The sequence below is a fragment of the Bison bison genome, unplaced genomic scaffold, assembly GCF_000754665.1.
Source record: "Bison bison bison isolate TAMUID 2011002044 unplaced genomic scaffold, Bison_UMD1.0 scf7180017864330, whole genome shotgun sequence".
NCBI classification, from domain to species: domain Eukaryota; kingdom Metazoa; phylum Chordata; class Mammalia; order Artiodactyla; family Bovidae; genus Bison; species Bison bison.
Window position 1 is genome coordinate 12,129,191 of NW_011494902.1, and position 18,062 is coordinate 12,147,252.

The following is an 18,062-nucleotide window of genomic DNA, read 5'->3' on the forward strand; positions in this document are numbered from 1 at the left end:
AAAAAAAAAAAAACAGAGAGAGAAATCCAGGTGTGTGTGTTCTGTTCCTTCTATTTTTTCCTACCCATGTAAACAAGATCCAGCATTCCTTGGCTCAGAATGGAAATTGCTAGACAAGAACCCCCTGACGTGGGTTTTGAGAGAACCCATGTTATATTAGTTAACCCCAAGAGGAAGGGGAAAGAGTGCTTGGGAGTGCAGAGTGATGAAACTGGGAAAGGAGCTGCTGCTCTAAGTCATTTCAGTCGTGTCCGACTCTGTGTGACCGCATAGACGGCAGCCTACCAGGCTCCCCCGTCCCTGGGATTCTCCAGGCAAGAACACTGGAGTGGGTTGCCATTTCCTTCTCCAATGCATGAAAGTGAAAAGTGAAAGTGAAGTCGCTCAGTCGTATCCGACTCTTAGTGACCCCATGGACTGCAGCCTACTAGGCTCTTCTGCCAATGGGATTTTCCAGGCAAGAGTACTGGAGTGGGGTGCCATTGCTGTCTCCTGGGAAAGGAGAGGCAGAAGGAAAAGTGAAAAGGAGGCTACCAGGCTGAAGATCTGCTGTATGTACAACATCTGGGATATTTCCAATACCCCCTTTGAAGAAGGAAGGAGAGTCCAAATAATGACAGATTAAATTTCCCTCCACAGAGTAAAAAGTGATCTCTTAAAATATTCATATTTAATTAAAATATAGATTAGTGTAAAAGTTACTATATAGTGTAAAGGACGAAAAATAATATTCCCTCTACCATTTTGAGTTCTTAACTAGGACTTCTGCAATAAAAAACAGATTAACAAGAGAAAACAGAGGTTTATTAATATAAATACCTTATGTATACATAGGAACTACCCAAGAGGAAAAAAAAAAAAAAACTCTCAGAGGTTGTTTAAAATTCAGGCTAAATGCCCATCGTAACAGGAAAAGGTAAGGGGTTTGTATGACAATTTGCAGAAAACAAATGATTTTAGGAAATATCAATGGACCCTTAGAAGAAAAAGTGAAAGAGAAGATAGTTTGTGAGAAGGTTTGTTGGTGTGGTGTGAACTTCTGGTGTCTTTTGTGATAAGAATCAATCTTCCCTGGTTAATCCAACTTCTAAAAAGGAAATTTATGAAAACTGAGTTCCTTTCAGATCCATGTTTAAAAGGAGTTCACAGACATCTCTGCCCTGCATTTGCTGTTTTTCAAGTGCTACAGCTCAAACTAGTCAATATACCACAGTGGCATATTTATGGTAACACACGGACAGCGTATTAAAAAGCAGAGACAACACTTTCCTGACAAAGTTTGTATACTCAAAGCTATTGTCTTCCAGTAGTCATGTACAGATGTGAGATTTGGATCATAAAGAAGGGTGAGTGCCAAAGAAGTGATGCTTTCAAACTGTGGTACTGGAGAAAACTCTTGAGAGTCCCTTCGACAGCAAGGAGATCAAACCAGTCAATCCTAAAGGAAATCAACCCTGCAAATTCATTGGAAGGACTTAAGCTGAAGTGAAGGTCCAATCCTTTGGCCACCTGATGCAAAGAGCTAACTCATTGGAAAAGACCCTGATGCTGGGCAAGACTGAAGGCAGGAGGAGAAGGGTACGATAGAAGATAAGACAGTTGGATGGCATTACAACTCAATGGACAGGAGTTTGAGCAAGGTCCAGGAGATGGTGAAGGACAGGGAAGCCTGGTGTGCTTCAGTCCATGGGGTCACAAAGAGTTGGACACAACTGAGCAATTGAACAACAACATCCTGAACTCCTACAATCATTTTTCGGGGTAGCATATTCTGCTATACTTCCACATATGAGTTTGAGACTGCAGTTTTTTATGAGTTCATCCTCCCTGGCCCCTGAGGTTCTCTTTTATTTATACAATTCAGTTCAATTCAGCTGCTCAGTTGTGTCCAACTCTTTATGACTCCATGGACTGCAGCATGCCAGGCCTCCCTGTCTATCACCAACTCTCGGAGTTCACTCAAACTCATGTCCATTGAGTTGGTGATGCCATCCAATTGTCTCATCCTCTGTCATCCCCTTCTCCTCCTGCCTTCAATCTTTCCCAGCATCAGGGTCTTTTCAAATGAGTCAGTTCTTCGCATCAGGTGGCCAAAGGATTGGAGCTTGAGCTTCAGCAACAGTCCTTCCAATGAATATTTAGGACTGATTTCCTTTAGAATGGACTGGCTGGAGCTCCTTGCAGTCCAGGGACTCTCAAGAGTCTTCTCTAACACCAAAGTTCAAAAGCATCAATTCTTCAGTGCTCAGCTTTCTTTATAGTCTAACTCTCACGTCCATATATGACTACTGGAAAAAACATAGCTTTGACTAGACAGACTTTGTTGGTAAAGTAATGTCTCTGCTTTTTAATAGGCTGTCTATGTTGGTCATATTTTATTTCTACAGATCACTTCTAATAGTTGGACCTGAACTGACGATGAGTCAGCATCTTTGTCTTCAATCTCATACTCATTTTTACTTATTGAACATGTAGCATAAGAGTTTCATAGCTGGATCTATACCCTTGGATTCTTACAGGAATAGTGTGCCACACTGAATTTAATTTGATTAATAATAACACGATCTCTCACTGAAATCTACTCCATGTCAGTCACTGGCCCAGTCTTAGTGAATAAGCCCTGAAAAGTAAAGTTCACAGTTTAAGAACAGTTTAAGAATTAGTTTTTGAGAGAAGAGAATTTCTCTCATATTCCAAATCATGAATTTTTATAGAAAGAACTGAATCAACTTCTGGAAAAAAAAAATTCAACAGATATTTTCTTAGCTTTATTCATGGGCAATCTCAGAGGAGGATAAAATCAAATTCTCTGCTTTTCAGAAACATATGTTGTAGGTGAGATGTCGTACACGGAAATTAGTAGACGGCTCTGAATTGGTACAACAGTTTAACCTGGCAACATGTTTCTTCTTTCAGTTTCCAAGAAAGAAGAAATATAAGCTCACTCTGTTCTCTCTTTTCCCTTTACAGCTGGCTCTGCAGTGGATCTTGCATCCACCACTCCCCCACAACTTGTTTTCTCACAACCTTTTATATTTTTAGGTGTTTATGGGTATATTCCTTGGAGAAGGCAATGGTAATCTACTCCAATATTCTTACCAAGATAATTCCATGGACAGAGGAGTCTGGAGGGCTACAGTGGTCACAAAGAGTAAGACATGATGTAATGACTAAACACCAATGTGAATATTATAAAGATTTTATAATGGAAAACCATTATATCACCAGCTACAAAGAATATGCTAAATACTTTTAAAAAATGAATGAAGGGAACATTTTTTTAAAAGGACAGATTTATAAAATATAAGATATAGGTTGATAGATTAGACCTCCAAGTGAGTTCTTTAAAAGTGGCTATGATAAACAATAGTTTTTAAGACAATATTTTGATGGAGTGGTCTTTAACATTATCAAAAGACTTCAGAAGAAGAAGTGAAAGCAAGACACCTTATCTCTACTTTTGTATATATCTATATGTGTCTCCTGTAGTTAAAAAGGAGTATAATTTTTCTACCAAAAATGACACAGACTTCACCCTCAGACTTACTTCCTGGATATTAGAACTTGGCAAATTATCTAACATTCTTACAGTACAAGGAATAAGTGAAATAGAAAAAAAAAATACAAAGTTTGAGATAGTCTGGATTCAAAGTTTTATTCTTCCAACTTAATAAAATTAAGACATTCCTCTTATTCCATAGTATTATTTTAATGATAAGATTCATGTGATAAAACATATTTTCTTTTCACTGTACAATTACTTGTACAAAAGTAATTTTGTATGTCTTTTATCCCCATTTCTTGGACACTGGAGGGTAATGCTTTTGTTCTGGATTTTTTTTTTTTTTAAGGATGTGTTACTTATTAACTTGTGTGTCTTGGTACATTGGCTCTCTACATGCATTGCTTTATATATATCTCAGTAATCTCAGTAAATACAAGTGATTTAATTATTTAGCCCCAGTCTCTATCTTTGGTCTTAATTCTGAAACATTTTGCTTGTGGTTTTTCATACCTAAAAGGATATATAATAAAAGACCCAAGCTTGGGAATAAACATAAAGAGATAATGAAGGTAGAATGATAGATAGCCCCCAAGCTTAAATAATTTCCATTTACAATTTCCTACTTTAGTTTCCACATGATCTTCTAACACTGACTTTTTCTTACTTGATTGTTTTGTTAACCATCTAGATTGATGATTTAGGACTTTTTAAAATCCACCTATTAGGCAATAACAGAGAAGGCAATGGCACCCCACTCCAGTACTCTTGCCTGGACAATCCCATGGATGGAGGAGCCTGGTGGGCTGCAGTCCACGGGGTTGCTAAGAGTTGGACATGATGGAGCGACTTCACTTTCACTTTTCACTTTCGTGCATTGGAGAAGGAAATGGCAACCCACTCCAGTGTTCTTGCCTGGAGAATCCCAGGGATGGGGGAGCCTGGTGGGCTGCCATCTATGGGGTCGCACAGAGTCGGACAGGACTGAAGTGACAGCAGCAGTAGCAGCAGGTTATAAAGTATATCCTAGAATTTAGGGCCAATATTAAACTTTCAACTTAAATGTTAATTCATTAAGTGTCAAACTCTGTTTCTAGAAACAGAGTTCTGTTTTCTAGACTAGAAATTCACAATGCTTTTGACAGTGAGGTATTATCTCAAAATCCAAGTCTTCTGGATTACCTCCAGAGTTAGGAAATAACTTTTCTCCAGTTCTTGGTGTATTTCATAGCCCAAAGCAAGGAGGAATGTGAATTTGGGGATTTAGTTCCTGGACAAACTAATTGGTTCAGCTCACACACAAAAGAGGATAATCCAGTTACTCTACAAGATTATTATAGGATATGGTTCACATTCCCAAAGATCTTAGTGAACAAGGAAGTGTTTACCTAAGTCTACAGGGCAGAGCTTCACAGGGGACAGTGCCCGAAGCAGAGCCCCTAGTGTTTGAAATACAGAGCAGGAGCAGCATGTTGTTTAGATATCTGTCAGTGACTGGCGATTTACCGTCAGAATACACAAGAGTGGGAAGAACTAAAATTAGCTCACAAATTCCCCATAGGGTGGAGTCTGAGCAAAAGTGCTTTGACTTTCTCACTCAGAAGTCTAGTCTATATTTGTAAGCTACTTTTGAGAGGTTTCATTTTGCTGAAAAGAGACACTGGGAGCTGTGGACCCCACTGGAATCCTAATAGGTAAGTTCTGAGACATTGATATACTCTACACAAATATACATTCAATGAGTTTTCTAAAGGATATTCCTTCTGCTAGAATTTTTGTCATAATGCTTTAGCAGTTTCTTCTGCTAGATTCTTCTCTTTCTTTTTTTTTCCTCCAAATTATTTTCATAAAAATAGTGCAACACACAGGGTCTCTACCACTAAAGACCCTTTAACCCTGTGGGTTAAATGAACAGATTAAAAAAAAATATATATATATATAGTATAAAACATCTACTATAAGATAGTTATAGTTGAATAAGTTAATCTTACTGTGGTGTGGATACTCGCTCAGTCGTGTCCAACTTTTTTTCGACTCTATGGACTGTAGCCTGCCAGGCTCTAGGCAAGAATACTGGAGTGGATTGCCATTTCTTGAGTTTAAATGGTAAAATTAGATGAAAATTCATATCCTGAAGTTAGCTTTTTAGATCCTGTGTTTTCTGGGGACTCTATTTGTCTTATGTTGATATTAGTTATATTCAATTTTATTTAGAGAAGTGAAAATGTCTATTTCTTGAATAAGGTTTCTTCCGCTTTCACTTTGTGAAATGTTTGCCTAAGAATGGAAAGTTGAAACATTTTTTTCTATATAGTTAAAAGAGTTTACTTATTTCTTTCCTGTTTTTATTTTGAGAAGGGTGAGGTATTTTTTAGATAGTAATATTGGACCAAACACCTTGAATTTATTAATTTGAAACTCAGCATGTAATTCATATAAGCTTAGATATAAAGTGTGCAGCTGTGTCAGTGACATTTCTTCATTCCTCAAACAGCGATACATTTAAAGAACATTGTTCCGTGCACATGTATTAAATAATACTCTTTCTCAAGCTACACACTTTCTTTATAATATGCTTTGCCAGGTTCTAAACTTTGAACTCATGTGAATAATTTGCTCATTTCAGCCATGAAATCTGAAACTGTGTAAAGATTAACCACTGGTGAGGTGAAAGTCCCTCAGTCATGTCTGACTCTTTGTGACCCCATGGACTATACAGTTCATGGGATTCTCCAAGCCAGTATACTGGAGTGGGTAGCCTTTCCGTCTCCAGGGGAACTTCCCAACCCAGGGATCGACTGTCACTTATTTAAGTATTTAATTTGCTTACTAGTTAATTTATTTAACTATCTAACCTGAGAACCTGTGGGTAACTAGGAGATCTTGAATTCCACGATTCCACAAAAATGTGTTTATAACTATAGAAGTTTCTTCTTTAAAATTTTAGCTGTATAAATAAAATTGGAAACACAATTTACAAAATTTCCATTGAGGGTAAATGGCAATTTCCACCATAAGGTATTAATATGAAAAAAAAATATTATGAGACTTTTATCCATCTGTGTACATAACCACTTTTTAAATAAAATTACCTCTAAATATATGAAATATAAAATTTAGAAGTTTTAAATTTGGCTTGAATTGCTTTATTTCAATATCAGAGCATGTCAATTTACCTGTAAATGGTAAACTAAACAAGGTATAACATTCTGGTTTGTGAAGTACTAACTGACTTAGTGGCAAGGTGAGTGCAGAATGTAGCAGGAATCATTTATGATGAGTTAATAAATTGCTTTCTTAGAGTGAGGGTACTGTGAGTTTATTTACTCCTGTTGGGGGCTGTTGGCAGGGTGGCATCCTGGGTGCTCTTCTGGAAAGAGTATTTCACCATCAAGTATCTTACTACCCGGGCAGGTGAGGTTTTGATACTTAAGTTGTGACAAGTTCAGAAGAAGGCGTGGACTTCAACCTTGCCCTCACTAGGACTGAAAGGATTGATTAAAAAGAGTAGATGGATTTATAGCCTGTGGGGCTTTGCAGAGTGAATACAGGGGTTTAAAAAAAGAAAGAAAGGGAATGAGCCAAAGAAACACTGCAAAAAGAATTAAAAAATTAGATGGAAGAAATGAAAGTTTCAAGCCTTGTGTCAGGATTCTTCTCTGCATACTCCACCCACATGCCCTGTCAATGACAAGTTCAGCTTGACTCAGTTCCTCAGGCAAAGTGCAGTCCCAGATTGTGAGCTCTGTTATCTTTCTCCTTCATTTTTGTTTCTACTCTATTGATTCCAGAGTTTGGTCTCAAAATAGAGGAAAAATAACTCTAATCCCTCAAAACTGGTACAGGGATGAAATAAGAAACAAATATAAAGAGGCCCATGAGTTAATATTAATATCTTTTTTGTTAAACAAAGAAAGTTAAATTTTACAGGGGATATCACAAAAGAAAATGAATATATGTTTGTTTCAGTTCAGTTCAGTTCAGTCGCTCAGTTGTGTCCGACTCTTTGCGACCCCATGAACTACAGCACGCCAGGCCTCCCTGTCCATTACCAACTCCCGGAGTTCACCCAAACTCATAACCCATTAGAGTTTAGAGTCAGCCCTGATGAATTCACAAAGTGCTGACTCTCCAAAGGAAATCACGCAGAGTCCCACTGAAAAAATTCTTTTTAAAATCACTTCCCCTGTGGCTGAAATGAGAAGGGTATTCCTAAAGTAACGGTCATTAATCCTATCAAATAATTCACCTATTTTGTGCATCTTATTCAATTGCCAGTTTAAGGGATTACTCTATTTTAAAGGCACTGATCAGGAATGGGATGGCTGCAAGGATAAATTACATGAGATTCAGTCCCCCGACTAAATATAGTTCAGTACAATAGACCAGCAATTCAATCAAGCTATCGTAAGTAGCAAGCTTATAGTAAAGACACACTCGGTAGACAGAAAAACAGCTCATGGGATTCTTGGAACAGCCAAGAAGGCAACCTCCCAGGCCTTGTAAATAGTATGTTGCACAGAAAGATCAATGACTTCCCAGTTGGCTTGTCTTGTCATCTTTCTAGGAGCCATAGCTATTTTATCTCTTGCCATCCATGTAACTAAGTGATTCTTACTTGCCTTTGAAGTCACTTCATGTTTTAACAATCAGTGGTTCAGTTTGACTCTGAAAAAATGAGTCACTCATGACAATACTCCTTGCAAACCCTACCATTTTATTGCTTCTCTCTCTTAAATTTGTGCTTGTTTCTAACTGAATGAATAGCTATATCTCACAGGTCAGATTCCTGAAAAAATTGGATTATATGCTCAGCTAAACACCATCAGGATTGTTGGGCTAGAGCTTTTATGAGCAAGTCACTCACAGACCATTGATAAAATAGTGCATTGTCTTTAGTGCACCAAGTATCCAGCAAAAGTCTGATCTACTATGACTAGGCAATTGACAATGTCAAGCAGTAGTGCTATTTAATGGGCAGGTTCCTTCATCAGAAAAGTATAGCTAGAAATGCAGATAAAATCAAGTTGTAGGCATGGCATGAATGTTTGTCCCATATATACATATGTATCTAAATAACTACAGGAACTAGCAGAATGTATTATTTATTATAAGAGGTATGCTCACAAGTGTTACAGGTATTCAGAGGGGGAAAAAACTACTTTTAGCTCAGATAACATGATGGAACTCATGAAGAACAATGACATCTGAGCTAGGGCTAGAAGAGTGACCAGGATTTGAATATATAAAAGGAAAAGTAGAATATTTTAGGCAAAAGGAATAAATAAAAATCATAGAGATAGAAAATTTCGTGAAGATGACAACTAATTTAATATGGTGTCCATCTATCCACCCTGCCATCATGTGCTCAGTCATGTCTGACTCTTTGCAATGTTATGGACCATAACTCTCCAGGCTCCTCTGTCCATGGGACTTTTCCAGGCAAGAATACTGAGTGCATTGGGATCTTCCCAATCCATGGATTGAACCCATAACTTCTGCATCTTCTGCATTGCAGGTGGATTCTTTACACCTTGAACCATCGAGGAAGCCCTAAAGTGTGTGTATGCATGTGCTCAGTTGTGTCCAATTCCTTGAAACCCCATGGACTTTAACCAAGCAGGATCCTCTGTTTTTGGAAGTTTCCAGGCTAGAATACTGGAATGGGTTGCTGTGCGCTCCTGTAGGTGATCTTCCTGACCCAGGGATCAAACCTGTGTCTCTTGCTTGCTTCTCCTGCATTAGCAGGCAGATTTTTTACCACTGTGCCACCTGGGAATCCCCAATTTAGTATGGTCAGGTATTGAAAGAACAAAAAACATTAATAACAAAATCAATTAACATTCTTATAAAAGCATAGATCAGAGCAGTTGAAAACTACTACGAGCACCAAAGCTAAAAAAACATACACATTTAAAGCTCAGTATTCTTACCTTTCGGAGAAGGCAATGGCACCCCACTCCAGTACTCTTGCCTGGAAAATTCCATGGATGGAAGAGCCTGGTGGGCTGCAGTCCATGGGGCTGCTAAGAGTCGGACACGACTGAGCGACTTCATTTTCACACATTGGAGAAGGAAATGGCAAACCACTCCAGTGTTGTTGCCTAGAGAATCCCAGGAACGGGGGAGCCTGGTGGGCTGCCATCTATGGGGTCGCACAGAGCCGGACACAACTGAAGCAACTTAGCAGCAGCTGCAGCATTCTTACCTTTGAATATAAAGGATGGCTCATCAGGGGAGACCACTGGCAACTGAGAAAGGAAGAGTTCAAATAAATAAGGAGGATTTAAGTACAGAGTACAGGAGGTATGTCTACTTAGCTGGCATTATAAAACATTGAGATATGCAACTCTTAATTGCCTAACACTGTGTGTTGGTTGAGGTGGCAGGAGAGTGAGTGAGGAATAGGAGAAAGATGATTGAACTGCAATCTGTTAGTTTCCATTGGTCCATAAGAGTTCTAAACTTTATGTACTGTCTATGAATTGAGAAGTATCAAACTTATATCTCATGATTCAATTTTCTCATGAGCTACAGACTCAAACATCCAATGCTTGACATTTCTACCTGGGATTCTTAATAATCATCTTAAACTTAACGTGTCCTAAACATAACTCTGATTTTCCTCCTGAATTTGTTTCTTTCCTAGGTATTTCTTACTTCATCACTTTGAATATATTCACTCAGATCCCAAAGCTAAAGGTCACTCCCTTTCTTGTCCTCACCAGAGATACTTTCTTTACTTTTCTCTCCAAAATATACCATAAATCCACACACTTCTTTTCCCCTCACCACATTTAATTTACTATCATTTTCCCCCTGAACTACTAAAATAATCTCTTTTTTACTCTTATAACTCATCAAAAGCAGAAAAATGATTTTTATTTAAAGTTATATAACTCTGGTATTCAAGACACTCCAGTGGTTTCCCACTAAACATAGAAAAACAGCCAAATTCCTTCCTGGCCTTCAGAGTCGTTATGATAAACGATCACCTCCCCCTCTCTTACATTTTAGTCTTCCCTTCTCTCTGCTTTCATGAGTTGAACAACCCAAACCTGTCTACACTTCAGGACCTTGGCACGTTTCATCATCTTCCTCCAGGTCTAGGTCCTCTTCACATGTCTGACTTTCTAACGGCATTCAGAAATTCTCCTATGTCCTTACCTAGGAGAAATGCATTTGACGCACCCCCTAAGGTAGCAATTCCATGCTCCAGTGACTCTATTCCATTCTCTGCTATCTCTACTCATAGCTTTTGAAACTATCTAAAGTTGTATTAATTTATTTATTTTTCCCTTCTTGCACTAAAAAGTCACTCAACAAAAGTCACTTTTATATACTTTGTTAGATGCTGCTGTTCTATAGTACTTGGGGCTATAGTACAGGTGTTCAATAAATATCTGTTGAAAGAGTGAAAAAATGAAATACTGTATACATGGGGTCAACAATAGTATAAGTATTAAATAAAACTAGCTTGAGAAAATTTCTTGACACCCACCAGTCTCTAACCTCAGAGAGTGTTCTAGCAGGTTCCTAGATATGTGTGTTAAATTAGATGCCAACCCCTCAGGCCAGAGTTTAAGTATAAGCAGATGAGCCTCCTTGACTAGGTCTAAGCACAATTGGCCGCCTTTGAGCCAGGCCCTGGGACAGATAAGTTTGAGCACCCAAGCCCATTAAGAGCTATTACTCAGGCTCCTACTCTTTTGTGCCTTGGGACTTCAGCCCTATTGGTTTTCACAGTTTTATGTTCTGGGGGCTTCTCTCTTAAATACACGTCTTAAAATTTGAAGTATCTGATGTGGGAGCAAAACCCTTTGCGCCTCAGGGAGAAGATCCAGGCTTTGATTTCCTTCAGAAGGTAGATCACTACACAGGCAGGAGGGGGTGTTAAGGCCAGACTGTATCCTAGCCTCTTCTACTCACTTCAGTGTGGTTTTCTCTTTGTTTTTCCAATGTGTATTTGATGCTCAGCCAGCCTTTACATTTTTTTGTTCAGAGGACATTGCTGCATATGTGGCTCCAGACTCTGTGTCTGTGGGGGTGGGTGAGTTCAGTATATACCTGCACTGCTATCTTGAACTGGAAGCCTGTACAATTCTTGCTCAATTTAAAAAAAAAAAAAATGAAATTTTGGGAAATATAATTATTTTTGAAAAAAGAAATAGAAATCTCCATTGCTATTTATCCATTTCAGAAATTTAAGTTTTCTTTCCAAAAATATAGGAAGTGTTATATAATGATTAAATGAAGCAGGATGTAGTTTCAAGTAACACCAGAGGTCCCTGCTTTGTTCAAGGATGGACTATATGATTGTGAAAGAGGAGAAATGTTTCATTATCAGCAGTTCGTAGATCTCATTGATCTTCATATGGAAAAAAAATCACTAACATTATTTAAAGTATTTAAATATTTTTCATTGATATTGTTTTTATTCACAGTAAATAATTTGCTAGGGTTCTATTGTGTATATGTCTCTATTTGTAAAACTATGATCCAAAAATTACTGGGGATGGGAGAGTTGAGGAGAGCTAGAGAAAAGGAAGATGAGCTCAGTGGAGCACTGCTCTTCTACACTTTTCACAAAAGCCTCTTTATTCTCACCTCCTAGTAAGTAAGACATCTAAAGAAAAGATGCCAACATTATATATGTTTGAAAATCATTAATTGGGACCATTTCTTGGAAAATAACAAAGAAAAGAGCTAACATCTATTGAAAGCTCACCTTGTCTTGAGCATCATTACCTAATTCAGCTTTTTCAAATCCCTAAGTTACTATTATTTTCATTACATAAGAAAAATTCAGGCTTGGGTTTGAATTCCAATTGTTAATTATATCATTTGTGAGGTTGGGAAGACTAGAAACTTTGTTAAAATAAAAGGCGTTTTACCTAAAAGGCTAATTTTCTACTGAAGAAAAATGACAGTGGCTTGATTATTTTTAGTTTTTTTTTCAAATGTATTTTTAGAGGAGAACTTGTAATGGAGCCTTCACCTCTTGAGTTACCAACTGATACATTGCAACGCATCGCATCTGAACTTAGATGTCACCCAACAGATGAGAGAGTTGCTCTCCGCCTCGATGAAGAAGACAAGCTGAGGCACTTCAGGGAGTGTTTTTATATTCCCAAAATGCAGGATCTGCCTCCAAGTAAGAACACTGGAAAGGGTTTTACTTTCCTTAATCAATTTGTTATTATATTTTCTACTGAATGTGTTTATCACAAATCTTTGAAAATCATTGTTCTGTTACATAATAGAGCCATTGCAATCATGTCTGCAAACAGCAGGTTCCTGGCGGCATTAAATCAACCTGTCAGCCTAATTTAGTCACAGATCCTATATGTTTCCTCTCCTCTGCTGAAAAAAAAAATACTTTCAGTGTTCTTATATTGTCATCTAGTTCTCTGAACAATAGAATGCCTGATTGAAAATTATAGCAGATGCATTTACTTGTTCTCTTACTCACTTAGAGCTCAAAACAATTCCTTTTCAATACAGTATTAGTATATCTTTTATTTTCCGGTACCTAGTTCATGACAGCACATTAGTCTAAGAGGGGATATTATTCTGGAACTTGGATATATTAGGAGGGATATTACATGGATATCTAACTCTGTGTGCTGTGGCATGTATAAGACTTACTTAATAAATAAAATGCCTAAGAAATGCATATTGCTTTTTAAAAACTTAATACTGAATCTGTTCTTGTTTTGGAAGATGTTCTGTTTAAAAAAAGAAACTGACTCTTATTTTGGAGGATGTTCTGTTTAAAAAAAATAGGTAACAGGTTAAAAAAAATGAAGCAATAGTTTGTATTTGGCTTTGCTTCATTTTATGTCAATGAAAAAGGCTACCAGTTTGAATGGAATTGATCTACCAAAATGGATTTCACATACTTTCTAATTCAGTCTAATTTCCTTTTTTCTTCAAATTAATTGTGGCAGGTACAATTCTGGATACTTGTAATCCAAGAGCATTACCGAATATGATTTTAAAATGAGATCAGGTCACATAACTTTCCTATTTGGCTTGTATTTCATTATGCAACATGGGATGGCACCTTGTAGAATTATGGAAGGATACAATAAGAGGAGGGCTTCCCTGGCTCAGTGGTAAAGAATCTGCCTGCCCTGCAGGAGACACCAGAGATGAGGCTCAATCCCTGGGTTGGGAAAATCCTCTGGAGAAAGAAATGGCAACCCACTCCAGTACTCTTGCCTGAGAAACCCCACGGACAGAGGAGTCCTGGAGGGCTATAGTCCATGGGGTTTCAAGAGTTGGACAAGACTGAGTGCACACACACACACACACACACAATAAGAGAAGGATTTATATCCATTTTAAAGTTGCTTACAATTAACTGAGGAAGACATTGATGAGACCAGATAAAATGGGGTTGTAAGTGAAGTGATCTGAGATCATAAGAAAAAAAAATCTTCCATGTCTTTCTGGAATCTAGAATGTAAGTGCATTTTGCTTTGAAACTTAAGGATAAAAAGGAATATTAATGTGTGAAAATGATGAAATTAAGTCTAGGAATATTCTATCATGATGGGAAGTTAAGGACATGGTAGCATACAGAACATAGTGTGGAAGTCCTGGAAAATTCCAAGGACCCCACTTAAGACACATTATGACCCTGTTGTCCCAATGCACTCTCCAGCTTCTGGGCTACCTGGGGCTTTAATGAGCCCCTAGACAAGGGATGTTTCCCTGGTAGGTCAGAGGGTAAAGCGTCTGCCTGCAATGCAGGAGACCTGGGTTTGATCCCTGAGTCGGGAAGATCCCTTGGAGAAGGAAATAGCAATCCACTCCACTATTCTTGCCTGGAGAATCCCATGAAAGGAGGAACCTGGTAGGTTACAGTCCCACGGGGTCCCAAAGAGTCGGACATGACTGAGAGACTTCACTTTCACTTTCTTTCACTTAGATGAGGAATGACAGCAGAACCCTGGAGTGCCAGAGTTTATGATTGCCCTCCACACACAACAGAACTATAAATTGGGAATCAAGGCTCTAGAACTTTATGTTACTTATTGCAAGTTCTAATTTTCTCATGATTAAAAAAATATTTTGTTCCTTTTCATGAATGATAAGAAAAACAGACACAACAAAGTAAGCAAGCAGCAAAGCCTTTCCAGTGAGGGTAGATAATGGTATCAGAGACAAGGAAGAATAAGAAAAGAAAATGGCTAGTGGTACATGGTAGCTGCAGACTGGGCCGAGATTTCTTGGAAAATAATGCTAAATAATGGCTACATCTAGACACAATGGCTATTTCCTCAACATTGAAGATGATACAATAGGAGTTTTTACTTCTTTGTCATCTTTCTTTTCTTAAGATGTCTTTCTTCAAAGTAATACCATTAGGGATTTTGGTTTTTAAGGACAAAAGTCTATTGAAATGAATGCATAGACAGAAAGTGAATTCAAATGCTATTTTGAATTCATCATTTTTTTCTGTTACTGAACTTAAGCCTTATTAACTAACATAACTCTCGTCCTCATGTTGAATCACTTACTTTCAACACACATTTATTAGTTACCTTTACACAATCCCCCTCATGCCTTGAAACATGCTCACAGTGTTTATCCTGAGAGGCTCTGTGGTCTGATTTTAATACAGATCAACATACGGCTCTTTTACTAAGCTTGGAGATAATTTAATCAGAACCCAGATAAATATAGCAATGCACATGTAACCACTTCATTACACTTAAAAGCTGACTCAAGTATCCTGATTATGGGTATCACATTTTTATAAATAGAAAATAACTTAAAAACTACAAACGGTTAAATTTTTGTTGATTTTTAATAATTTTAATTTTTAATTTTCTATATATATACAGAAAGGGAAAGAAGATGAATTGATTCAGTAAAAATTCAATCAATCTAAACAATTGATTTCTTAAAAAGTAGTTTTGAATGATACAAAGTTTTACTTCATTAACTCCAAGAGTTTTTTTAAATTAGTTATTGTCAAAGTGTGATTTTCTGACCAGCATGTGAAGATCACCAGGGAACTAACCAGAACTTGCCAGTTCTTGGTTACCACCCCAGAATTACTAAATTAGACTCAGGGGAATCCAGTCATCTGTAACTAGCTCACTTTGGGTTGTGTCACAGAGAGTTAGACTAATTAACTTCTGCTCTCGTTATTCTCACTCTAGGAGTTCCTTACTGTCTGAAGTTTCATCCTTTCAACAAATATTTATTAAGTACTAAATCTGTTTGAGACACTATTCTCAAAACAGTTTATCAGTGGACTAAAGAGCAACATTATCACATTCCTGAATGTTTTATTCTAGTATGAGGAGATCTAATAAACAAAATTACAAACAATGTTAGGTGTACTCTGTCAGATAGTGCTCTAAGAGTTTAAGGGCTGGGAGGGTGGGAAGAGTTTCGTTTTACTCAGGGGGCTCAGGGAAGGAAACACTGCTGAGATGATCTTTGAACAGTGGTTAAGAATTAAGTGAGGAAGTGAAACTCAAGAATATGGAGATGAAGATAAGCCTGATGGCTCCTTCAATTTGGCACTGCCAACCATCTTCAGTAAGTTAAATTTAAGCTATCTAAATAAGATCTACTCTTATTCTGACTTTGTCATATTTAGCACTGGTTACATAAAACTGACATAGAAAACTGTCATGCTTGAGTTTGTATCCAGGGCTTTCACATAACATAATGCAGGCTCTTCAGTTCAGCTATTGGTAGTCTCAGAACAGTGATGAGTAGGAGGTAACAGTAAACAAAATGAGGGAAAGTATGCTTTTCAACATAAACTGGAATGCTTTATTTAAGGACAGTTAACACTGTGTTCAACAAAGGCTTTATCCAGTTAGGACTATGTGATTTTAATAAAGACTTCCCTGTAGCTCAAACAGTAAAGAATTTGCCTGTAGTACAGGAGACCAGGGTTCGATCCCTGGGTTGGGAAGATCCTCTGGAGAAGGGAATGGCAATCCACTCCAGTATTCTTGCCTGGAGAATTCCATGACAAAGAAGCCTGGTGGATTACAGTTCGTGGGGTTGCAAAGAGTCGGACATGACTGAGCAACTAACACACACACACATGTGATTTTAATAATGACTTAAATATCTAATATCCATAAGAAAAACAATGGAGTATCTCTTAATTAAAAGCTAAATTTTGTAGACATGTTGAACTTCTAGAGGCAGTTGTATTCTGCATTTTAGGGAGGAACAGTTAAGACTTATTTGTATCCTTCTCTTTTCTTTTGTATTAGGCTATCTGCTCCCTAGAAATAGAGACTGATTTCTCTATGTTTGAGTGAGTGTCATCTAGGCAGACTCCAGTGGGAAGGCAGCCAATAAGATCTTATCCTTCAGAGGGAAGAACATTTTGCAAGCTATATTTCAAATAATAGGAGCAGATAGGGTCAAAGAAGAAAAGTGTGTGTGTGTGCTCTCCCTTGAAGAAACCTCCCAGAAGTAGGCTTATTACATACCTACCTACCTGCCATGACCCCATCAGTATGCAGGGAAGACTGAGTGTAAAATATGATTTTTATGTTTGTGTTGCCAAATCAGGTTCATCTGCAACATGACAAACACTGAGATGCCGAGATATGTAGCAATAAAAGGGTTATTCATGAGAGAGTGAAGCAAGGAGACAGGAGAGCAAATCTCAAATCCTCTTCCCTGAAGGCAAAGGGTTGTAGATACTATGAGATAAAGAAGCAGGGTAGTCTGAGGCTTGGGGGAGGGGTGAAGAAATGTAATTGTAGATAAGAAAAAGTGAGGTAATGATCCTGCAGAGGCACAACTGAGCTACATTCTTCTTCATGGGACACATGTTCAGAAAATGGTGAGCTTAGCATGACCTGAGCTGAGAAGGCGATGGCACTCCACTCCAGTACTCTTGCCTGGAAAATCCCATGGATGGAGGAGCCTGGTAGGCTGCAGTTCATGGAGTCGCTAAGAGTCGGGCACGACTGAACGACTTCACTTTCACTTTTCACTTTTCACTTTCACACATTGGAGAAGGAAATGGCAACCCACTCCAGTGTTCTTGCCTGGAGAATCCCAGGGATGGGGGAGCCTGGTGGGCTGCTGTCTATGGGGTCGCACAGAGTCGGACACGACTGAAGTGACTTAGCAGTAGCAGCATGACCTGAGAGTGGACATTTTGGCCCTCTAACATCAAAAGTTCACCTATTAGATGCTGTCACATGCCCAGTGATCCCAACCAGTTTTAACTGGTTTGAGCTCAAACTGGCCTGAGTTGACTCCAAGTTCCTGAATGAAAACTTGGGAAAACATTGTTTCAGCTACATGCTGCTTAGAAGATATGCAAGTGTGTCTAAAAAAACAATGAAAGCCAGCTTATTTGGTAAAGGCAGATTATAGCTTATTATTCATTAAGCAAGTTATCATTTAATGGATCTAACTGATGACTACTCTGTTTCACTTGGAAGCCACAAGTTATTATTTTGCTCTGTTTTTAATAAGAGGATTATGTCCAGGCCTTCTGAAATGTGACTATATGATAGACTGGCACATACATTATTAATAAATTGAAATACATAAA

General features: G+C 38.0%; 1 protein-coding gene across 2 annotated transcripts in view; it reads left to right on the forward strand.

Moving 5' to 3' along the window:
• Positions 1 to 4,922: 4,922 nt before the first annotated feature.
• Positions 4,923 to 18,062, forward strand: part of KYNU (kynureninase) — a 120,799-nt gene continuing 107,659 nt past the window's right edge. The window contains exons 1-2 of one of the 2 annotated variants that reach the window (XM_010853684.1): positions 4,923 to 5,196; positions 12,475 to 12,656. In XM_010853684.1, coding sequence (XP_010851986.1) covers positions 12,488 to 12,656 — 169 coding nt within the window. In that variant the 5' untranslated portion in view covers positions 4,923 to 5,196; positions 12,475 to 12,487. The remainder of the gene's footprint in view (positions 5,197 to 12,474; positions 12,657 to 18,062) is intronic. The other variant, XM_010853685.1, reaches the window with a different exon arrangement.